General features: G+C 39.0%; 1 protein-coding gene across 3 annotated transcripts in view; it reads left to right on the top strand.

Moving 5' to 3' along the window:
• Window positions 1-23,954, top strand: part of AK8 (adenylate kinase 8) — a 111,712-nt gene that overhangs the window by 32,002 nt on the left and 55,756 nt on the right. For 2 of the 3 annotated variants that reach the window (XM_034751916.1, XM_034751915.1), the window contains exons 6-10: window positions 7,072-7,153; window positions 8,528-8,599; window positions 9,700-9,900; window positions 12,912-13,043; window positions 15,679-15,768. In XM_034751916.1, the coding sequence (XP_034607807.1) occupies window positions 7,072-7,153; window positions 8,528-8,599; window positions 9,700-9,900; window positions 12,912-13,043; window positions 15,679-15,768 (577 nt within the window). The remainder of the gene's footprint in view (window positions 1-7,071; window positions 7,154-8,527; window positions 8,600-9,699; window positions 9,901-12,911; window positions 13,044-15,678; window positions 15,769-23,954) is intronic. The other variant, XM_034751917.1, reaches the window with a different exon arrangement.

Raw genomic sequence — 23,954 nt, 5'->3', positions numbered from 1 at the left:
GCTATTACCTAATTCTTGGTGCTGTTGGGATGTAATGTTGTGGAATGAATTTATAGAACTGGAGAAGTCTAGTTTAGAGGTTGCTAGGTGGTGAATTTGCACCCTTAGGAATGGCTGTCTGAGAGAGGGGTAGTTGAACCTTATGCACCAGTCTCAAGATCATTTGGGAACTAAAGCCTTTGCCAGTGATTAACTTGAGTAACTGGAGTATTTCACTTGTTGAAATTAAGCAGTTCAGAAGAGTGGAAGAGGCTTTCATTGATGTGAAAGAAAAGATTGCTGGTGTTTGGGTGTAAAAAGTGATGAACTCACACTTGCATTGGCTACAGGATCTTTCTTTGGTTGTTGTTTGGTGGATGAGATCATATAATCAGTGGGCCAAATCCTGCCTCCAGTTTCATCTGTGCAACCCCATCCAAGTTGATAGTGTACTGTGTTAGACAAGTGTAACGGAGGGGAGAATTTGGCCCATTAACATCAATTTATTTGTCTACACAGGACATGGCTTCTTATTCAGTACTGAAGCTACCAAAATACTTTTTATGTGGGAAAAGAGTTTTCTTTCCAATAAAGAGATTGACAAAGTGTGACCTCTTCCAACCTTTAGTCCTCCTTGTGACGGGTTGCCCCCTCCCCCACCTGATGTACAGGAGTGCCACTGAGCCTGCCTGTTCCACCAGCCTGGGCTTCCTTACACTGCCCTGCTGAACCAGGCCCTCAGGCCTCCTCCAGCCCACACACGGGTAGGGACACACCCAGCTGCAGAAAGACACAGACACCGAAATCAGCTCTGCGTGGGAAGGCTTCCGCTAAGGAATTGCCCAGCACTCAAGTGCACACCCCCTCTGAACTGTAAACCCAAAATTTTATCATCTTGCTCTGCACAAAGAACTGTACAGCGTAAGCTCATAAAATTCACCCCCCCCCCAATGTGGAGGAAGATCTGCACAGCTTTTTGCCCCCCAGTTATGAATTCCACAAACTGGTTTTAGAAAAAACAAAACCAAGTTTATTAGATTTTAAAAAGATAGATTTTAAGGGATTATAAGGGATCGCAAACAGATCAAAGCAGGTTACTGAGCAAATAAAACAAACACACAAACTAAGCTTTAATACACGAAAGAAACTGGTTACAGGTAGTAATTTCTCATCTTAAATGTTGTTTTAGGCATTTCTTTCATAGGCCAGACACCTTTTCTAGCCTGGGCTCAGCTCTTCTTCCCCCCGCCCCCCATTTCGTCGTTGTTTCTAAGACGTTTTCAGCAGTCATCCTGGGCAGGGATTCCGTGAAGAATGAACCCTGATTAACTCACTTCCCTGCCTTAAGTAGGATTTACACGGCGGGGTTTACTTTGTTTTTCAGTGGGATTCCCACTCCCCTTAGTGGAAAATACTGGTATTCTATGATGGAGTCCAGTACCAGGTGACATGATCACGTGACCCTGCAGTGTCAAAGCAGCCATGAGTCAAAGGCCATTTGTAGCATTCCAGGAAGGTGGGAGATATCTTCAAAGTCCTATTGTTTTCCCTAATGGCCCATCCAGACTGACTGCATTCTGTCTTCTGGGCGTTCCCCAGGTACAAACACTTTTGTAATTGATACGTAGTCAATATTCCTAACTTCAGATACAGAAATGATACATGCATACAAATAGGATAATCATATTCAGCAAATCATAATCTTTCCAATGATATCTCACAAGACCCATCTTGCATAAAACACATCTTAGTTATGCCATATTCATATCATAACAATATCTCTATGAAGACTATGGAGCGTAGTGTCACACTCCTAATACCAACAAATTGCAGGAATCAGCTTGTCAGTAGATACTTTCACATATACTGCCTTCCGCATAGTGATTATTGTGGCATCTTAGCTAGGTGTGTCCTCCCCTGATTCCCTTTGCTCTTGTTCCCCCTAGTTCGTAGGAATGGAGAAAGAGGATGGGCACAGTACAGAATAAAGGATGGGCACAGTAAATAAAGGAGTAGATCACTGCAGAAAATATTGTGCAATGCAAGCTTATAGAGAGAGCATCAAAAGGCCTGAGACAGTACATTGTATTTGCAAGAGGTAGCTCCAGTCATGGGAGAGTTTCAGTCGACAAAGGTCATGCAGCCTACATCAGTCTCGATGCTCCAATTCTTGTAAGAATTATTATGTCACCTTTAAGTCTGTCTGCTTATCTCAGTATTTATTCTGCACTCCTTGCCCCGGTATCTGACAGTCTTAGAGAACGACTTGGGTCCACAGTGGACTTTAATCATTGATAATTTTTTGTTGTTTGGTTACCTCTCCTTTCTTTGGATGGCATATAATTTTAAAAAAAAAACTGAATGTTGTGGGAAAACAATGGTGAAGACAAGCAGAACATAGCAGAATATACATTTTGTTCTGAAGGCAGCAAGATCGGTGATCTTTGTAATCTTTTGTGAAAGTGAATGCCAAAGCTGTAGGCCTGTGGCTGAGAATTCTTTCTCAAGTCTAATGTGACTGAGTGTTGATTTTCTTCATTTCTTCACTCTTTGCCTTGTTGTAACCCAATCTGTGTCGATAGCTTTCTATTTCTGTAATAAGTTTTGAGGATGCTCAGGCCAAACAGTAACAAAAGAAAGCCGAGTATCAGTGTAACTATTATTTGGGTGGAAGGTGTCAATCACTGATAGGTTGATAGCAATACTGCACTGCAGCAAAGGACACCCATGTTTGAGAAATGATCTTGGGTTTCTTCCGCTCCAGATTCCTTGAATTTGAAGGAGTGAGGTGATATCCGTACAAATACTTCATTGCTGCTGATTTACACAGTGAGGTAGGTGTCCAAGGAGGACTTTACCTGACCTTAAGGCAAGAGCTGAATGCCGCCTTTATCACTGTCTTGAAGTTGGAGGGGATTTGAGGGGCCAGTTGTGGGGAGTAGATGATGGCCCCAGAATGAAGCATTATGGAATCCTCAGGACCTAGCTTTTATTCATGGCTAGATGTGAGGATATGCTGTCTATGCTTGGATTGCCTGGAGGTTATTGTTATCGAGAAGAGAAAATAGATGATTTCATAAAGAAACATATTCTTATCAAGTGAAGTTACTAATTACGCTTTAATGATAGTCAGGAGGGCAGAAAAGACCAGTGTTTGCATAAAGCATGATAGGCATATTTTAAGTCAGGTCTTGCTCTGCTGTATGTTGCTACCTCTTGCTTAGTTCCCAAGCCACACTCCCTTAATACTGTCTTTTTTTTTTTTTTTTTTTTTTTTATCTGTGACATCTGCTTGGAGCTTGTCCCTCCTGTGATACCATACTACTTGCAGCTGTTCAGACCTCCAGCTCTGAGCTGTGCATGGGGTGCCCTGAGCATACGGCCTTTTTGATGTGTGATAAAACAGAACCAAGCCACTGGGGGTATGGAGAGGGAATGCATCAGAATATCAATAAACCTGCTCTGAACAAAGCTGCAACTCTGTGGTAGAATAGACATTTCACTGAAGTGTCAAGTAGATGGATAATGTATTCTAATTAGGGACTACTGGTACCTCGGAATTCAGAGCCCTTGGAAATAAGATCCAAAAAGCTAACTATTTATATAGGGTTTATTTATTATGTATTTGTTTAGTGCCTTAAAATATATTTGTTACAAGCAGCTATTCCCTGAGCTATGATTTCTTACTTGAACTTTTAGCCATTAAATTGTATGCTATCTGCTTTAAGGGACTTTGGCATATGTATAATTGTATGTGACTCTTATAAAGTGTGTTGCATCTTGTTAAAAAGATCGTCCTCTATCTCTTGTTCATAGCCGAGTATTTGCTTTTGAGCTGTAATGCTTCTAAACTGCCCCAGCACCAGAAATCTTGTAATATGTTGTTTAGTTTAGATTCCAAAGAATATGGAACGGAGATGGGGGTCAGGTCCTCAACTGGTGAGAATTGGCAGAGCTGTATTGATGTCAGAGATGCTATGCTTATTTACACCATCCTAGGATCTGGCCCACAGTGGGTACAGGACTCCGTTTCACATGTATGGCTGAACAGAGCGCATTTCCAATACAATGCCTGGGTTCCTAACACACTGATAAAACACGGTGGAACCTATTTCTGTTCTCTCTCCTCTGTAACTCTCAAGGGAAAAATTGATTTTTTAGCACCTGTGTGACCTTATTCAGTAGTTCATCCTAATTTGATAAAGCAAACACTGGGAGTGGCAAAAATGGCTTGCAGTTATTGGAGTCTTCTTTTAATTGCCCTCAGATAACTGCAGGATGGCATGTTAGTGATATTGGGCTAATTAGGGAATTTTAAGTAGTCTACTCTATTTTCTTGTGTAATTGGAATGCCCTGATTTCCTCCTACAAAAATCACTGAGTTATGTTTCCCTGAAATAATTCTAAAATCTTTGTACCCCATAGTGATAGAGCTCAGATTTATCTGGGAGATGATGATGGTTGCTAGCTAATGCAATACAGTATTAAAATGTCTTTTTTTCATACAAAGATATGTTCTTTCAGCTTCCTTAGCACTTCAGAGAGTTGTTGGGAGTCCAGTGACAAGGACTTGTTCAGCTAAACAACTAACAAAGAGAAATTGAGACAAAGTTTAGCAGATTTAGACTCTGGAGCCATAAGAGAGGTAGATTTCAGATACTGCATCACATAGAAATTGAGTAATGCTGCAGCACTTCTGTGGTATTTCATAGATCTGTAAATGCTGCTTTTTTTAAGATGTTCAGTCCAGCACTTATCTGGCTATAACAAGGACTTAAGGGAGCAAAAGGATTTTCTTTCTTTCTTTTGCTCTGTTGCTTCATTAGCTCTGGGAAGTAGGGTTCCATTACTATGAGTTTTCCTGTATAATTTAAGAAAATAATGAAAGAGTGCATATTTTCTTCAGTGCTCATTGCTCTTTAGATTTGTTTAGTTTCTCTTTTTTTTTAATCCATGGTGTGGCTTGGTATTCTTTTGAATATTTCAAAATTGTAGAAATAGTGGTGGGTTTGTGCTGTTCGGGGGTATTTTGGCCTTTTGTTTTGTTTTTCAAGAAAGAAGACATTTGTTTGTATCCTTTGAGGGTTTTTTAGATTAAAACTTTAAAAATAAATCATTAGTAGAATATGTAAGTGTCCATTTTATTGTGGTGATGTTATTAGTGCATGTTGCTTTCAGACACATTCAACACTGGAAATGGTCAGTTTCTTTTCTCCCAAACATCCACAGTAGAACACATCTGATGCTCTAGTTCATTGAGATGTTTTTTTCCTGCTGGATGAAATTCATTTTTGGTACTGAGGACCCAAACAAGATCTCATTCTGAGGCAAAATTTTATGTGTGCAGGCAAAGGGGCATCACATCTGTATTGTGGATGGGGTGGACTGCCCTCTGCAGAAAGCTGGAATAACTACTTTAGAGGGACTGCATTGCAACACCATGGTCTGCCTGCAGTTTGGGATGTGTAAATGGTATATCTCCGTAATGCCTGTTTAATGGTTCACATCAAATCTGATTTCTTGGGCTTTGGGTGGGTGTGGGTGTGAGTTTTACCCTAAATAAGGGAGAAGAGATGATATTGTAGCTAAAGCACAGGACAAGAAGTGAAGAGATCTGGTTCCTGTCACCTCCTCTGATTCCCTGTTTGAACTTGAGCAAGTCACTTCACTGCTCTGTTCCTCAGTTTCCCTGTCTGGCAAATGTGGATAATAATCTGACCTGTCTGGTTTCACTGTCCAAGCTGAGTGTTTCTCATGTACCAAACACTTCAATAAATGTAATAATTTTTTTAAACTATCCAGAATCAGGGAAAAAGTTAATCACATAAATAATCTAAAATATAAATAAATTTGGATACATTCATTTGCATTTAGCAAGTCTCCAGCTCACTGCAACTAAACTTTATGTATCCTATAGAAATGTTAAGAGATCAACTTTCTAGAAAAAGAGGAACCACCAGTCAATAAGAACTATGCATTTAGGGCCAGACCTTGGCCCGTGCTATGACCCCATTGTACAACTCTACTGGCATAAAGGGGTCATAAGGCTGCCCTAAGATGACATCTGAAGATTCCCCCAGCAAAGAGGAATTCCAGACTGGTTTACAACTAGTCTGTTCTAACCTCACCCCCAAATAGGGGTTATGCCGGGGCAGTGCGCTTGGAAAGAACATGGTATACTCCAAATATCCCCATCTGGCATTTACCATAAACTAGAGCAGCGCTGAGGCTGCTCTGACACATGCAGAGGATGAACTGGCCCCCAGCTGCCTCTCCACCTTCTTGTGTCCTATGTTGAGCATATCTCCGTCAGATCCAAGGATCCAGGCTTTATCCAGATAAATATTCAAGAGGTAAAAACTTGATGTAACTAGCAATATTACCAAGAACTCAATCCTGGGGGAGGTGTGTGTGTGTGTGCTATGTCCTTAAATCCCATTGACTAGAATGGAATGAAAATCAAGTGCTCTTGACATCTTACAGAATTGGGTCTCCAATGATCTGTAGATTGTAATTAAATCTTCTCGACACTCAAAAATCTCAAAAGTGCCCAGTACTGAAACTACCGAGCTTTCAAAACATTAAACTACCCTCCTCTCATTGCATGTGATTATGATATTCCATAGAGGAGCTCAGTGTGGAAGAGTCTTCATCAGTCATTCATTTCAGAGGTTTGCATGGATTGTACTAAACAATTTCTTGGAAGAGTACTCTGAATATGTTTTAGGGTCAGTATAAGATTATGATCCTAAATCTCTTCTAAAAAAATTTCATAGGTTGAACTTGTCCACTAGGAAAGAATGAAATGAGGTTACAATTGTTTTTGTATGAGTAGGTGAGATAACTCAGTGTTTCAAAGAGGTAGAAGGAGATTCAAATGTTAACTGATGTTTTAGTCTGGGAAATGGGTACATTTTCTGGAAATATTTGGGAAGCCCTGGTCTAAATGCATGACTTATTCCTGATTTACACTGATATGAGATCAGAATCAGATAGTCTGTGTTCAACAAATGGGATTTTTAGTCCTAGGATTTAATTGTTAAGATTCCCTCGGTTTAGATCAATAATTCTTTCATGTTTTTTGTGCAATAGGGTTGGATTTTGGAAGGTTTTCCTGAAAACCGGGATCAAGCATGGATGCTGCAGTCAGCTGGCATCACTCCGAGACATGTTGGTAAGAAAGACAAGATTGTTTGTGTGCCAGCGGTGAAAGCCATTAGTGACCTAAACAAAAACACCTTGAAATGTTAAAACCAGTATTTCTTAAATGCGTATGACATGCCCAAGAGATCAGAGCAAATCAGAAACTATCACTGGACTGGAGGAAATGGCTAAATGGGGCCCAGGCCCTCCAAAACTTTGGGGCAGTCTGTTGAACTATTTACTTAGATGAACCTTTGTCTTCTTACCACTTCAGAGCCCACTACCTTCCTCTAGTCCAGCAAATTCAAGCCTCTTCTAGCAAGTGACTGCAAACAGCTGTGCCCCTCTGCCTCACCAGTGAGTCCAAACCTCCTCTGACCTCAGGACCCAAATCTCAAGGATTCTGCTTTAATTGATCCCTGGGAGCAAAAAGGATCTAAAAGAGCCCCCAAGCATTCCCTCTGTATGATAAAATAATAAATACAATTTACTCAATACACACAAATGAAATGGATACATCCAGGCCTTAAGCCTGACCTTTCATGCCGCAGGTGGAATCTTGTGTAAGTCAAAGCAAAGATAATTCTATAGTGGCAGGGTCTTGAAGGACAAGACCCTTGCACCTGCCCTCCCCACCTTAGGACTGTCTGCATTTCCAAGTCATTATTAGATAGGGACCTATCCAAAATGCATGAGAAAAATGAAAATTGGGGTGGGGGTGGGGCAGGTGAAAATGATTTAAAAACTGCACAGCTCAAGTGTGAGTAATAAACCAGCCCCAGTGGTAGTCAGCAGGGACAGGATAATTTGCTACTTTGGATTTGATTTGTACACAATTCCGCTGTTAGTAAAGGAATTCAGAATCACTGTGATAGTGTTTAGAAATATATATATATTGGATAGTACTTGTATGTAGTGCATGTGTTTTAAATGGTCATTTCTGAAGGTAGCTAACAATATTGAAGGTCAAATTCTTCCCTCAATTTTTATCTGTATAACCAAGAACAAAATAGCACCCTTAATTAGAATATAAATGATGAAGAACCTTGCAAGATTGAATGCACATGCTTAAATTATTGAATTTAGTAAGTAAATGACCATAAAAGAAACAAGATTATTGTATCACAGAATGTACTAAATTGAGCTATGTATTTATCACAAAATATATTTCTTCCTAAAAGTGCCATCTGACTGATAGTTTTGGCCAAAATTTCCCCCAAAATCAAATGTTCATAGATAAAATACAGGGAAATAAGGAAAAATATTACAAATGGGGAAGATGGCTAGATGTACATGAACTGCATCGATCCATCCTTACTTGCAGAGCGCACTTGGAAGCATCTCCAAGAAATGAAATCAGTAACTAACTGAAAATGCATTTCTATTCTGTTTCTTCTATGCTTAGTTGTGCTGTATGCTCCAGACATGGTGCTTATTGAGAGGAACCTTGGGAAAAGGATTGATCCATCCACGAAAGGTGTAGTATGCTTTTGTTACTGATCCCTTCTAGGAGAACGTTTTTATGTCAACCCAAGAGATACTGAAGTGTTGATGCTTTTAAAGTTGATTTGTAATGCTGTCCCTTTACGATGTGAGTAGGCAGTGTAATTCTGAATCAGATTTATTTTAATTTGTTTTAAATTCAAAGTGTATCGTTTTCTGCACCAATTTAGTGGGGAATGTGTTTTTTTGTGGCAAGCAGTACTGCTCTATTACAGCACAGGTCACCCTAATGCGTGTAGTCATACCATAAGAATTTTACTATTTATCATGGCATCTTTGATAGACTTTGAATGTCTGCCTCTCCATAAAAGGCAGTAACACCTTTGGATAACCTCCACTGTGTGTGATGCCAAGTGGGAGAGCCAACAGGAAATGGCAATGTTGCAGATGGCACACGTTGGGTATTCCACAGGAACCCATGTCAATTGTTTTAGGAGTAGCATTGGGAAGGACATGCTGAATTAAAGAGATGGCTTTTATTTGCTTTTCTACAGAGGCCTTGGTTAAAGTTGAGGGTAGGAGCCAGGAAATCTAAGTCCTGTTCCCAGCTCTGCCACAGACTTCTTGTGTAACCGTGGGCAACCATTCTGTGCTTCCGTCTCCCCATTTGGAAAACAGGGATAATACCCTACCTTACAGCTGTGCTATAGGAATCAATATTTTAATGCTTAAAAAGTGTTTAGAGATCATTAGGTGGAAGGTGGTAGGGAAGTGCAAAGTATTATTCTTATTCTTAATTAAAGGATTGATGGTACCAGATAGGCATAGATCTGTTCTGGAGATCCTCGTGTGTAGTGGTAGCAGGCACACTGCTGCACCCGACTAAGGGACACAAACATACCTACCCCCCACTGTCACATGGCTGGCTAGTTCTCTCTGCCACTATCTGTCTTCCTTGTGGAGCTATACGGTAGTAGTTAGGAAGGAATCACTGTGCTTCCCCTCTCCTTATGCCCTAACCTAAGGTCTTGGTACAATCTAGACCTTGATTATGGTGAGGAACCTTTTTGCAAGCTGAACAAGTTCTATCAAATTCTTTTTCCTACTGGGTCCTAATTACTGTTTAACTTCTAGAGGTGTACCATACCACCTTTGACTGGCCAAGCGACCCTCTGGTGCAACAGCGTTTGGTGGAGGCAGAAGGCATATCTGAACAGGAAACAGCAAAGCACCTGCTGGAATATCATAGAAACTTTCCCAGAGTTTTCCAGATCTATCAGCAAATATTAAAATCGATCAATGCCGACCAACCTTGTGCAGACGTCTTCTCCCAGGGTAAATATCGATTGTATACAGTTGGAAGGAAATTTGATAGCTGACAAATTCTCATCTGAAAGAGTGATTCCCAACATTTAGAGACAACTGGGCCAAATTATAGGACTAAGATCTCACCTGTATCAGTCAATGTTGACTTGTCTCTAATTTGATTGTGTTCCCTGTGGCCTGCTGAGCTTGGGCTGTTCCAGACAGCTTCTTTGCTGGTTAGAACAGGCATGGTTGAATGGGAGGTCATCTTGATTCTGCAACCCTTACTCACAATGAAAAGCACTTCCTCATAAGAGTGGTCCCATTGGGGACGCAATGTGAGTAAGGGTTACAGAATCATTTCCTAAGTGATGGAGAAGCCTAGAACTACAGTTATAAAAGCCTGCAGTATCAATATTGGTATACATACTGGAACCACTGCTAGTCTCCTGTACAGGTATTACCTGCACAAGTCTATTAACAAGTAGTAGTAGTTCAAGGCGGGTTGTATTTCATTATATACAAGTTGCCTGCACTGAAAGGTTTGCTACATGGTAATCCTTTGTTTGCTTTTGTTCAACTTTACTTTGATGCATTCTGATGTTGCATGTTGATTCTTCATGGAAAAAAATGAGGAAACTGTCGGGAAGACCAAGTGATAATGTACTTTGTATCTGTCAGCCTGTTGATGGTCTATTATAGCCCTGTAATTTTGCATCTCAAAAAGGTCTTTTTTTAATGACAAGTGCTGCACTTTTAAGATAAACAACTAGGAAGTATATATTCGGAATTTACACATTAATTACCTCTAAATTACTTAATTAAATTTAAAAGTTCATATCATAATTCATAAAGAATTCATGCCTTGAATTGTAAATAAAAATGTGAGTGCCTGAATATTAATTATTATTAATTAATAATGTAGTGAGATAAATTGAAAATTGGAATGAAAAAAAAATCCTCTCTAGATCTTTTTCTGCAGTGCATCAAGCAGCCAAATATTTTTTTAAGGAATAATTAGATGTGGAGACTGTCTGGGGGATCATTACTCCTAATTAACTTGGTTATTTACTGCAAATTAAGCATCATTTGTAAGCAGGGTGGTTTGCCAGTAATGTTTGTGCTTTTGGATACCCTGGTTGAGGAAAGTGCTTAGAATAACTAGAGCCCTCCTTGGTTAGCTGACATTTGTTTTTGGATAAATTATGTGATAGATTATGATTTTCAAGATTTGTATGTTTAATGACAGATGTGGGTGAGAAAGGGAGTCAAGAAATTGCAACTTCATTAGATTTTTTGGAACTGAGGGTCTGATTCTGATCCCACACCAATTAAACACCAGTGCAACTCCAATGACTTAATTGGAATTGCTCCTGATTTACTCTGGTGTGAGATCAGACTCACATCCAATATATTCAGAGATCTCAGCTGTACAGCATTCACCGTGGTTTGGGAGCAAGGAATGTATCCCATGCACTTGCAGTATGATTCAAGTACTCCTTAGCAACTACTCCCAGTTCAGGAGCTAGAAATGTCAGAACTGGAATGTCCTATCCTGTCTTTTTTCGACAGTAGGAGGTACAAGGATCTGGAAATCAGACACAAAGGGGGATCATTAAACAAGTGTAAGTTAGTGTCTCAAAAACGTGTAAAATGCTAGATTAAAGCACAAATCCCCTAAGTGCCAACTGAAATGAAGGAGATCTTGTTTAGACTATGGGATTATTCTTAAAGGGAAAATCAGTGTCTAAGATTTGGATTCTTGTACCCATTTTAATAGATTTAAATATAGTGTGTATCACAGAGACTCCATTGCATCTTCATAGAATCTATATGAATTTAAGGTTGTCTGGACTGAAATAGTCATTAAGATATTCAGTTGTGTCTTCCATAGAACATACGGTATTGTGTAACATGGGAAATTTAGAGTCTTGCTTAAGTGTCTCTATTTCTCTTTAGAGAGACAAGATAGGAGGGGTAATATCTTACCTCTCTAATATCCTGGGACTAACACGGCTACAATAACACTGCATATCTACTTCTTCTTGTTCATCAAGGGCCTGATCCTGAAAGGAGTATGGCAGTTGAAGGTCTCTCAACATGTTGGCAGACTGTGTTCCAAATATTCTGATGATAAAATATTTTCATTATCAAGCTAAACCTTATTGTACCTTTGTGCAGACCTGTCTTATAAACTCTTCTTCTAGGACTGCAGCAAAGTTGGGATCACTTGTAATGCAACAATTTGAATTATTCTTTACAAGGTCTATGGTCTTTTCAAAGTTCCCAGGAGATGGGCCCCTAGACTGATATAAAATTAATAGTTTCCTACCCAATACAAAGCAAGATCAACAAAAACAAAGCGATACCCAACAGGGAGAGTGGAGCTGGGCTGAAAACATCAAATTGTCTTTACCCTTCATGCAAAAATGATGTGCACAAGAATAAAATCACATGTAATTATATGGCATCAATGCTATATTGTGTCATGACTTTATACTAGTGCCACAAAAATTTAAAACATACTAAATAGGAGGGCATTAATCACATATGAAGCTGGGGACGTGTCATGACAAATTGACATCCTGCCTCTTTCATAATTACTATATCTATTTGTTTAGAAACTACCATAACTATTAAATGTAATGATAATCCCCCTGCAGCTTGCATGGTAAGTGTAGCTAAAAAGCAAAGCTGGTTTCTGTTAAAAATTACATGGTACAAGTGCAGTTAATAATTGAATCTCTCTGTTAAAGTGCTTTGAGATCCACTGATGAAAGGCACAATAAGAGTGCTAAGTATAATTTAACTATAGGTTTCCTAAAATGCCTGTCACCATAGTATGGTAAGTTACAGATAGAATATGTCAGTTATGTTGGAGCCCTGATCTCAATTCATGTAATACAAATAAATGATGATAATGTCATAGTCATAAATAAAGAAATTAATCAATTATTGTTTCTGTTAAGAAAGCAAAAGTAAATGGATTTTAACTCTTTTTATCGGCATCTGACTCTCTTATCCTTCTGTTCTCTTTCTAGCTCTGACCTATGTCCAAACCTGGTGCCGATCAGCTGCCCCCTTTACACCACGGATTCTCTTTTGTGGACCCCCAGGCAGTGGGAAGAGCCTGCAGGCAGCACTAATAGCTCAGAAATACAGCATTGTCAACAGTAAGTTCTCAGTAAATATGCACTTTGCTCCATTCCCTCTTTCTCTCCTTTTGATCGTTTATCTTTTGCTGTCTTTCTGTCTTACTTGCTCGTAAAATTTCTCTGTTAGTCCATCACTGTGGATGTCAAACTTTTTGCGGGGGGGGCTGGAAAATCTTGCAATAAAAAAATATTAACCAATAAAAACATATATCCTGTGCCAAACTAGCTCCAACATTTTTTTTAGTCATCATTTTTTATACCCTTTAGATCAGTTGTTTTTCACGTCTTATACACCAGAGGTACTCCTGTGAACAGTCTGTAGTGCTCTGAATTCTCCATCGCATCAGTGGGTCTTGCATAATGACTTTGCACTTTCACATGTCTACTCAGTATTTGGGAGGCTTTTAAAAGAAAAGTGGTTCTGAAATGGGAAGAAGACTCTTAGTTTTTATGCATTTCAAATATATAATTTTAAAAAAGGGAACAAATATCAAAATGACCTTTCTCTGCCTTTTATAAGGGAGCCCCAGAAAACATCACATGGAGCTTGTTCTGATACATGTTCATAGTATCAAGTGCATCAAAGTAGGCTAAAGTAGACCACAACTGGCAATGTAGTCAATGTAATTTGCAATCACATTGTGTAATATTATGTAATACTGGAAAAACTGCCGATATTTTGGAATTGTCACTGTAAAATTGCATAGCTGATCAGCTCTTTTCCTTCAAGTAATATTTAAGCAGATTTCATTAGTGTGCTTTAAACACACAAAACTCTACAATAATAACCAGAAATAATAAGTTTTAGGGAAAAAAGACAGCAGTAGGCCTGATCCTGTCTCCTATATTGATGTGACGAGTCCTATGGACTTAATTGAACACTTGCTGAAGTTAACAGAAAGAATTCAATGAGAGCTGGATCAGGCCCTCAGCGAAGCAATCCCGTGAGATTACGCTTGTGAATAAGAACTGATTGATCTTACCCATATTATTACGGATCAGAAAATGCGGGGGTGTCATTAAAAATTTGGATGAAAACAAAAAAACATGTCTGTCTACATTGGTGTGGAAAATTTTGGCTTTTTGTCAAAAAACAAACAAACCAACATTTTAGACAGAAAACAAATACGTTTTAGATTTTGATTTTTTTTTTTTTTGACAAAAACTCAAAATGTTCTGCAGAAGGCAGACACCTTTTGCAAAAAAAAAATTATTTTGTTGAAAAACCCACTTTTCTGTCAAAACTGTTTTGACAGAAAATTTTTGACCAGTCCTACATTTACACTAGTCCTAGCCATGGGCCAATCCTGTAAGAGCTATGTGCTCAGAACCTGCAATGAGTCCAGTGTGAGTTCCCTGTATGGATTACAAGAGTGGGCTCGTATGTTCCTTAAGATCATTGCAACTAAAGGAAAACATTCTCAGTCCAGATCTTTAGCAGCTATAAATTGGTGTAGCTCCATTGAAGTCATGAAGCTATGTTGAAATTATACCAGTTGGGGATCTGGCCCTTGTATTTTTTATTTTGAACAATTATCGTTTTACTTAAATGTGTCTGAAAATACACTACAAATAATTAACAAACATTATCTAATAAAATTAAAAAAGATAAGAATCCTTATTTTTTAAATCTTTATAATAAAAAAATTAAATCTGCAACTAGAATTAGTAAAACCTTACTGTACCTTGAAGTATGTTAATTCCATTATAAATTAATGGAGATATCCTGTCTCCTAGAACTGGAAGGGACCCTGAAAGGTCATAGAGTCCAGCCCCCTGCCTGCACTAGCAGGACCAAGTACTGATTTTGCCCCAGATCCCTAAGTGGTCCCCTCAAAGATTGAACTCACAACCCTGGGTTTAGCAGGCCAATGCTCAAACCACTGAGCTATCCCTCCCCCATTACATTGTATCTTTATTTTTAAAATATTTTATTAATTTTAACAAAAGCTTTATCCTTTAATGCAGTAATGACTGTCATTTGACTAATCAAAAATAAAATTGATTATAATAATAATTAATACTTATCTAACTCCTGTAAGGGTAATGAGGTTTAATTAATTTGCTTGGATGAAATGTGCCATACAGGTACAAAGTATTGTTATTTAATATGCAGTGGTCCTGATTTGGTACCTTAATTCTAAATTTCATGATGTTCTGCTTATCTGAACTCTGAACCATCATATTGCATTAGCACAGTTTCATGAATATAATTCTTACATGATTGTTAAATGATCCAGGGGGCCACTTTCTTGAACTGCATATTATCCTGTACCTCCAGCAGAGCTGTTCAGCAAGTGTAACTTTATTCAGTAATTATAAGTTTATAAAAAGTGAAAACCCCACCAGCTATCCCTTGAGTTATTATTTTAGTAACGTATTTGATTAGTATCTTTCTCTCTGCCTCCGTTTTTAATATGTTCCTTGTCAAATGTATTCTTTTTTATTCAGTATTCTCCCTTGCTCAATCTCTTTGCTTTTGGGTTTGCTTGGCCAAAAAAAAAACCAACCCCAAAAATCCAAAAAATCCCACAACTTTTATTTTATTCAGTGACCTTTTTCCAATATGCAGCTTCTTGGGTTTTTTTCCCTTTCTTGCTTGCTTCCTTTTTAAAATTTAACCTTGTGTCTTTTTGTTCCTCCTTCCTCTCAGTTTGCTGCGGGCAACTGCTAAAGGAAGCTGTTGCAGACAAGACAAAACTTGGAGAACTCATTAAGCCTTATTTTGACAGTGGATGGCCAGGTAGGGCATGTTGTTGTCTTACTGCACTGTAGTTACAAGTTCGTGGGAGAAAATAATCTGTGGGAGAAATTCATACAGCCACTGGTTTAAATATGAAGTTACTTCATTGATGCAGTTTAGTTATTCCAGATTTACACTGGAGTGTAACTGAGATCAGAATTTTCAGTTGGTAAATCTCTTCAGGGTAACTGAGACTGACTACCTATGTGAGTGAAGCCCAGACTCTTTACTTCCAGATCCCATATTTGAATTCTAATTGTTGTCCCTGGATTAAAATTAGGAATCTGGTGTTGTTTTTTGTCACTGGTAGTTTGTAAAACACAACAACCTTTTGATTTTCATTTGAAGCATGGTCTGATGGAGATTGTCTGTCTGGTTTGACACAAGTATTTTAACTTATGAGAAATGCTACTGTAAGATTTGTCCCATAGGATTTTTTGATGAGGGGGCACCATAAGAACTTAGCAGTTTTGCTTTTGGAAGGCTGACGAGTGATTATATTGAGAAAAATGGTAAAGATTGTAAGTTTCTCAGGGTAGCAGCCTAGTCTTATTCGGACGTTAATTGCCTTGCACACTATATATATTCAGGGCTGGCGCAACCCATTAGGTGCCCTAGGCGGTTGCCTAGGGCGCTACAATTTGGGGGGTGGCGACCGCGGCGGTATTTCAGCGGCGGGACCTTCCGCCGCCTCCGTGGGAGGCGGCAGTTCGGGGCAGGACCTTCCGCCGCCTAGAGCGGCAGAAAAGCTGGCAGCGCTCCTGTATATATGGCCATAACTGTGCAAGGCAATTAACAGCCGAATAAGGGTAGGCTGCTGCCCTGAGAAGCTTACAGTCTTTACCATTTATTCTTATAGATATGAAAAAGACCCCACAATTCCAAAGGGTAAGTTGTATATCAATGTGGTGCTTGTATTTTGGCGAGTATAAGAACCTAGATACTATAGGAACCTCCAGTCCTTTTTCTGGCACCATGCCAAATAGTTACCAGAGGAACAAGTATTACAGGGAAATAGTCTTGCTGAAGATGGAGAAATCTCAGTTAAGCTTCAGTATTAATGGAGTTTTGAACAAACCCCCTCTGAGTGCAGGGAAATCTGCATTGTCTTTTATTTTCGGCAAGGAAAGCCATTTGGTGAATTGGAAAGCCCAGCAAGTCCCCTCTTTCATACAATAGCTTAATTCTGAGATTGAATTACATAGATCCGAAACGTGAGCCTATAAAATTAACTGATGTTCCCCAGACACCATGTCAGGAGACTCAGTACTTTTTGAAGCATTTCAAAAAGGCCTCTGGCAGCCTCCAGCTTTGGGTATTCTATCCTCTGTCAATTTGTCAAACCACATGATCATAGTTTTTAACACTTAACTTCAGCTCCACTGAATGGGTCATGTTCATTGCTGGTGCAATAACTCCGTCTGGTTCAAGATATGTAATACAGTTTGACAATCACCATCTTGTCTGACATCAGGGATTGAACTAGGGATCTCCAGAGCAGGAAAGAATGAGCTTTTACAAGTTGAGCTGAAGAGGGTAGGTTGTATAAATGGGGTCTGCAACAGACTCATATCCTCAGTTGATCCAGCAGTGAGGGGGACACGCAAAGGACACTGACCAATTGGGTTACAATAACTTTCACATGCCTATCACCACCACCACTTTCCCGCCCCTTTGGCTTGTAGCTGCCATTTTTAAGAGAAGGTTCTATACAGATCGAGTGTTAAGGTATTTTCAGTACTAAACTTGGTGGTCATATAACTCAAGGGTAGGAGACCTATGTGGGTTATTAGTAAAAAAAAAAAAGTCATAGATAAGACATTTATATATGGGATTAACTTTATGCATGCAAGCAGTCCCATTGAACTCAATGGGACTCCTCATGTCTGAAGTTACTAATGCCTAAGTGGTTGCAGGATCAGGGCCCGTGTATCTTTCACAGTTTATAATACTTTTACAGACTCTTATGCATACTCCATTTTCACTTTCTCCCTCAACCCACTAAACTGAAGAACAAGTGTTGTAAAGACATGCCTTCCTAAATTTCAATTATAGCTGTGTTGGGAGCCTGGGTGAATTATATCCTTATAGGATAAGCCCTTTAAGAGCTTTACCATGAATGCTTCATGTGTATTTTACAAACTTCTCCTTAACCATTAAGGTTTCTTTAATGAAGATGTTGGGAGCATTCCCAATACGTTAAAATAATTGGAAGGATATTAATAACCTAGCCAGTCCAAAAAATGTGTCCTTCTTTAGTCCAAGCGAGCTGCTTTCACTTCAGCAAAATGAAATTAGAATTATAATGTCCCCAGAAAATTAGGAATTATTTCATAATATGAACATATTTTTATTGTAACATGCAAGAATGCAGCTGTCCAATTCTTATTGATGTTAATGGGAGCCATGACGATTTCTGTGCATTGTGCTAAAAAAATTTCCCATAGTTTTTGCTTATATATATTGTTCGTTTGTTTTTGTTTGTTGGTGGGGCGTACTACAGAATTAAGTACTGAATAACAATAAATATTATATAGCAGTACCAGGAATAATAAGTTCTGTCATGTCACTAATCCTCCTCTCCCAGGGATAACGAAGAATGAATTTACATTAGTAAACACTAACAAGAATTCATTAGTGCCCTCACAAAGGCCTTGAGAAAATGAAAGAGCATAGCATACTGAGGAGGGAAGATGGCAAAGAATTCCATTTAGAATGGTGCAAAAATGCAACCAGGTTAAAACAGGAGAGTAACATACATAATACTTGACCGAATTTGGTCTCGAGGTCACATGTCAACTGATTACTTAATTAGCCAGCAACTGGCAGTGTTTAAAATATGAAAGGCAATTAATATTTGACTGAACTTTTCATGGCATCCCTAGCCCTCTGAGCCAATAAACCCCACAAGATATAGACAAAGGGGCCCTATTCCTCCTTCCAAGCAAGGACTCATAAATGACATCAGCCACTACGGGGAAACCAAAGATAGCCCCCATGAAACCTAACCCCCAAGTTATTATCTCTCAGAATCACAATAGTCTTAACACGATGTGACTTCTCTGAAACTCTCATATAAAGCCAAGTTTTGAGCCTGGCCTGAACCCGGCCACTCTTTTTGTGGGCACAAGTAATTGCACACATAATTAATGTCATTTAGACATTGAAGTACCAGATTGTGCCGGTAAATGAGACATTTCAATGTCTGACATTAACTGTACCCACAATATTGTACTTTCAATATTATGGGCATGAAACTGGAGGTCAGCTTTTAAAAATCTGACTCCAATACATAAACGCTGCAGCAATGTATGACAGTTTGGCACATGCCAATAAATTAACTAGCCCAGACACAGAGCATAAAAATGTAATGAAAATGCTTAAAGAAGCCAGTAACAAGCAGTAGTACTAAGATCTAAATTTAATAGTTTTATCGCAGAGTCTATAAGTGGAATAGCCTGTTAAGGCATCATTGCTCCTGTTGCCTATTCAAGATTGTTCTATTATAGTACAATCCTTCAGTATTTTGTCCAATAGAGCTTCCACCACTTCCCTTGGGAAACTTTACAAAGGCCGTAAGTAGCATTATCCGTATTTTACAGATGGGGAACCGGAGATGCAAGGAGATGATGTTACTTGCCCAAGGTCACTCTGCAGTCCAGTGGCAAAGCTGGGAATAGTGCAAACTCTGGAACTTTAACTGTGCCCATAGCATCCACACTGGGGAGTTACAGTGCAGCACTTTGGTGCACACTGCTGTTCACAGTCTGAACTGAGGGGCAGTGTAGACATGCCCGACAGCGCTGTGGGGCTGTTTATGTTATGGCAGCCTGCCCCTGGCTGCCTATGGACAGCAACACTGCCCAGAATCTTCACAGTTGTAGGTGCTGTAGCTCCATTCTTAACACCCCCCTCCAGACCCACCCTGGCAAACCCTTTATGTCAGACCTTGCGAAAAGTCTTCACTTCCTGTGCCAGAGGAATTCTCTCTCAAACAGTCAGGCCTTTTTGAGCCCCTTTGCATTGCTCCAGCCGTTTTACTGATGTAAAGGGGTCAGAGTGGGGGTGAGACACTCTATGCATTACGTGGTAAATTTGAGCCCTAAATCATATAGTTATGTGCTACCAGAAGAATCTTGACACTCTCCTTTCCAGCAATATAGTGGCGTTTATCTGGGTTCATACCAGTTCTTAAGTTCTGGTAGATAAGCACAGTTTCTCTGTTAGCTTTTAAAGATTCAAAAACAATCAGAACTATTCTTGGTATTGCCGGGGGATGTTTTCCCTGTGATTGTCCTTTCAATATATTACATGTACTACAAGAGGACCCCAATCTTATATTCAAACAATTCTATTATTCAAGCCACTAGCAAACTCTCTACATTTCTATTCTGTGCATTTGCTTACAGTCACACTCTCCTGAAGTTCCTAACTCCTTGCTTTATCAGCCTCATCCAGGTTGTTCATGGTGACTTATTTGGCCTAATGAAGGCAGCATAAATGTCCTTGAGTCCATGAATTTGTAATTTTCCAGGACACTTATCCTACACTTTGTGCCCATTGGATAATTAAAAAATGTATTTTCACTCAAAAGTTCAGCATCCAAATTCTTTCTGGCTGTCATGTCCATAGAGTCATCCTTTGGATAACCATTCTGAAATGCATTGACTGTTCCTTAGGGGTTCTTTGATCTTGTGTTTTCACCAAGTGTTAAACATGAATTATTGCTAAATTTACTCTTGACTATGTGTGAAAAGTGACAGTATTAGAGTTTGATCCCAGTTTTCTGTAGCTAAATCCAGTTAGTCTAATTCTCCATTCCCTCTTTTAGCTAACTGTGTTACTGGGTATTAGTGGTACGGTAATGCTGACCATTCTCACTCTTTGCATGGATATCTTTGGAGGACACATTTTTTGAGCCAGATTTGCTTGCTCCATGCATTGGCTCATGCCAGAAAGCCCATAGCCAACAACAACAGCACAAGGCCTACATTAATCCAATCTATTTGATTCCCTCCAAAATATTATGGAGAGGCTGTTCTGCAGACCACCTCTCTCCCACATCCTTTTGGGACGTAGTCAAGGAATCTACGTGCATAGGGACCATTCATATACACTCTTGACCTTTATGAACAGCTACCACCTCCTTCCTGGATTATTATTATTAGTAGTAGTAGGGCTAGATTGCACATGGAGCAGATCTCTGCCACAATACAGGTGCACAGTGATGCTGCTTTTGCAGCATATATGTTCACCATTTTTCAGATGCCTGTCAGAATATGATACCTTGGGAGGACATTAAAAACTGCAAAAAAGTGTATCCGATTTTTCAGTTGAAATCCTTGCTGTTTGGTAAGTGAGGAGTGTGTTTTTATTAACAAAAATAAAAGCAATCATTTCCTGGGATGTGAGGTCATCACGAGAACACCAGGGTTAATCTTCAGATGAGAAGGAATTCATGTGTCATTCTTTACCTTTCAAACATTTGCATGTGTTTATCAGAGAGATGGGATGGAAGAATCACTGCTAATTCATATACCTGTTTGGAATACTGCAATAAGCCGAGCCCAGAAAAATTAAACAGAACCATGCAAAGCAAGCACCAAAATGTAAAAAACTAGATGCCGCTTTTCAGCTGGGAAAAGTGCTGTTAGTTTGGATAATGGCTTTTCCACCAAAAGGGAAGATTCAGATGGTAAAGATAGCTAATTCGTGGAAGATAGAAAACATCCTACTGTTTGCAGCCTGTTAGAGTCAAACACAAACAATCTGTGTTGCTTTCCTCCCCCCCTTACCTTTTCTATTTATAAAATGGTAATATCTGAAGCTGTCTCCAATAGCATTCTCCATGTGGGGGAATAAAATATGGGATTCCCTAATTTCTGAAATTACAAATACAAAGTATTGCTATACAAATGTAGCTTTTTTTTTAATCGGCACGATTTTAAAGGGGTGCTTTTGGTGCAGTCTGTGAAAGTTGGGGTCCCCTGGCGATGGTGATCACAGCCTCCCTGAAGCACTTCATTTCTTTTGACAGTAAATTAATATTCTCATCACTAAGTGTGAGCTAAAGATTTGACAATAGAACAGCTTCCTCTTTTGTTAAAAACTTGCAAAGAGCTTGAGAGTTGAAAGGAGAAGTAAATCTTGATATCTGAGGAGGTAAGCTTAGTGTTATTTCTTGTTTTTAACAGTGTTGTACTGGCAAGCTGCAAGCTGTCTGAACATTGGAGAGAGACCCTTTGGGAGCTCCATTGGTTTTCAGCAAGTCTTTGCATGCAGTGTGTTTGTACTAGCTGAAGACAGCGCATGGCTCTCTAAATAATTTACAAGTTGATTAATAGACTCACATGGGTATAATTAGAAGAGGGAGAGACAGCAGCTACAGTAACGGGTACAGTGCTTGGGGGAACTAGAGACTTTATTTTTTTTAAAGAAACTTTCTAGGGTGCTGGGCGTTTGAAGATAAGTTGGGAAGAGCTCAGTGCCTCTTCTCTTTTGAAGTGGAAATAGGACAGTTTGAATCCGTCGAGTTTAATTTTTCACAAGCTTTAGGGGCCCTGCAGTGCAACTCCCTTTTTATTATTGAAAAAAACTCTCCACTTTTCTTTCATTTTTCACACACACACACATACACATACAGTCCAAGCAGTCACTAATAAACAGATTGATTTCCTATTTTATTAAAGTTCTGTTTATACCCAGGCTGTACATTCATCCGGACCGTCTGTACACACATCTATATCACAAACAGACAGTATAAAGTTATAGAGATATTTATTAACACACCACACTTTAATTTATACATTTTTAAGAACCCTTCACCTCTGCTTGACAATGCTTTTGAAGTAGCTCCATTTTTCAAGTCAAACTTTTGACTTTTCCACTGGGACTGCTACAAAGATTTCTTTATGGAAAATAGGTAGGAGCCTTTTTTTTCCACTAGTAGAAAATTGGTGGTCAGAAGAACAAAATAACATTTTAAAATATAGATATTTTCCTTTTTAAATGCTAATGTTTCAATAAAAGAGGAGAGGTTATAGACTAGTGAGTTGTACATCAATATATGTGGGCTATAAGTTGTCCCTCTGCTTGTCTGAGTTTTGCTGTTATTTTTTTTCCTTGTGTGTTTGAATTGTCTCAGTGATGAGAAATTAGTGTCCACTTTTCTTTTAATTTAATATCCTGAAATCTATTGGCTCTATTTCTGCTCAGCACAGACCAGCTAAAATTGACAAATACTGTTACCAAATATTCAGATCAGAAATGGGCCGTGGTGAGAATCACTCGGCAAAGAAATAAAAATCCGAAAGATCATCCTGTTAAAATGAGGATCCCACCTTGGAACCCAGATCAGAGGAAATAGATACTAGTGAGGGTATTTTCCAATGCAGATGTGAGCATTAATTAGTTAATGGGCCTGCTCTGATTGACATAAATGAAAGTTTTGCCATTGGCTTCAGTGAAAGTACAATCATGGCCTCAGGTCCTGATCCTCAACCTTTATTTAAAATTGTTATTTGTATTTTGGTAGCATCTATTAATGGTCCTTACTTAGATGAGAAGTGCTATCAAATTAATGGAACTATTCACATAAATAAGGGGTGCAGGATAGGACGCATGTTACAAGGTGATGAGTGTCTGCAACTCCGATTGATACCCTTGATGAGTGTCTACAACTCCCATTGATACCAATCTGCAATGTGCTGAGTGCCCTAAATCTTGACTGACGTCAGTAGGAACTGAAGGTGCTGAGCACTTCATAGGATGGAGACCTGTGTTCATAAAGAGCTTTAAAGAGGCTAAGTGCTATGTGTTAATCATGTAAAATTTATTTGACTCCTTCTTGTTTACAAGAATTCTTGAGAAGCTGACAAATATCTTCTTTCCTTTCCCACTACTCTCCATCCTGCCCAGCTGATTAAACCAGTAGCTCATGAGCACTAGACTGCTAACTTGGTTTCTGTTCTGTTTTTGTTTTTAATACCAAATCGTTTTTTCCGGGAGGGGTTAAGTAATCACATCAATTTATAAGACACCTATGAAGGGGAAAGCATATCACATTTTGGCAGCCACCATTTTTATTCTGTAAATGTTAAAAATTAAATTCTGTGGGTATGTTTCATTAGGAGCCATGTATATAGAATCAGGCCTTAATGCGAAACTGAAATGCCTTTTTTTTTTAA

This window comes from Trachemys scripta, chromosome 17 (genome assembly GCF_013100865.1).
Source record: "Trachemys scripta elegans isolate TJP31775 chromosome 17, CAS_Tse_1.0, whole genome shotgun sequence".
Taxonomy (NCBI): Eukaryota; Metazoa; Chordata; order Testudines; family Emydidae; genus Trachemys; species Trachemys scripta.
This window is presented reverse-complemented; position numbering and strand designations above follow the sequence as displayed.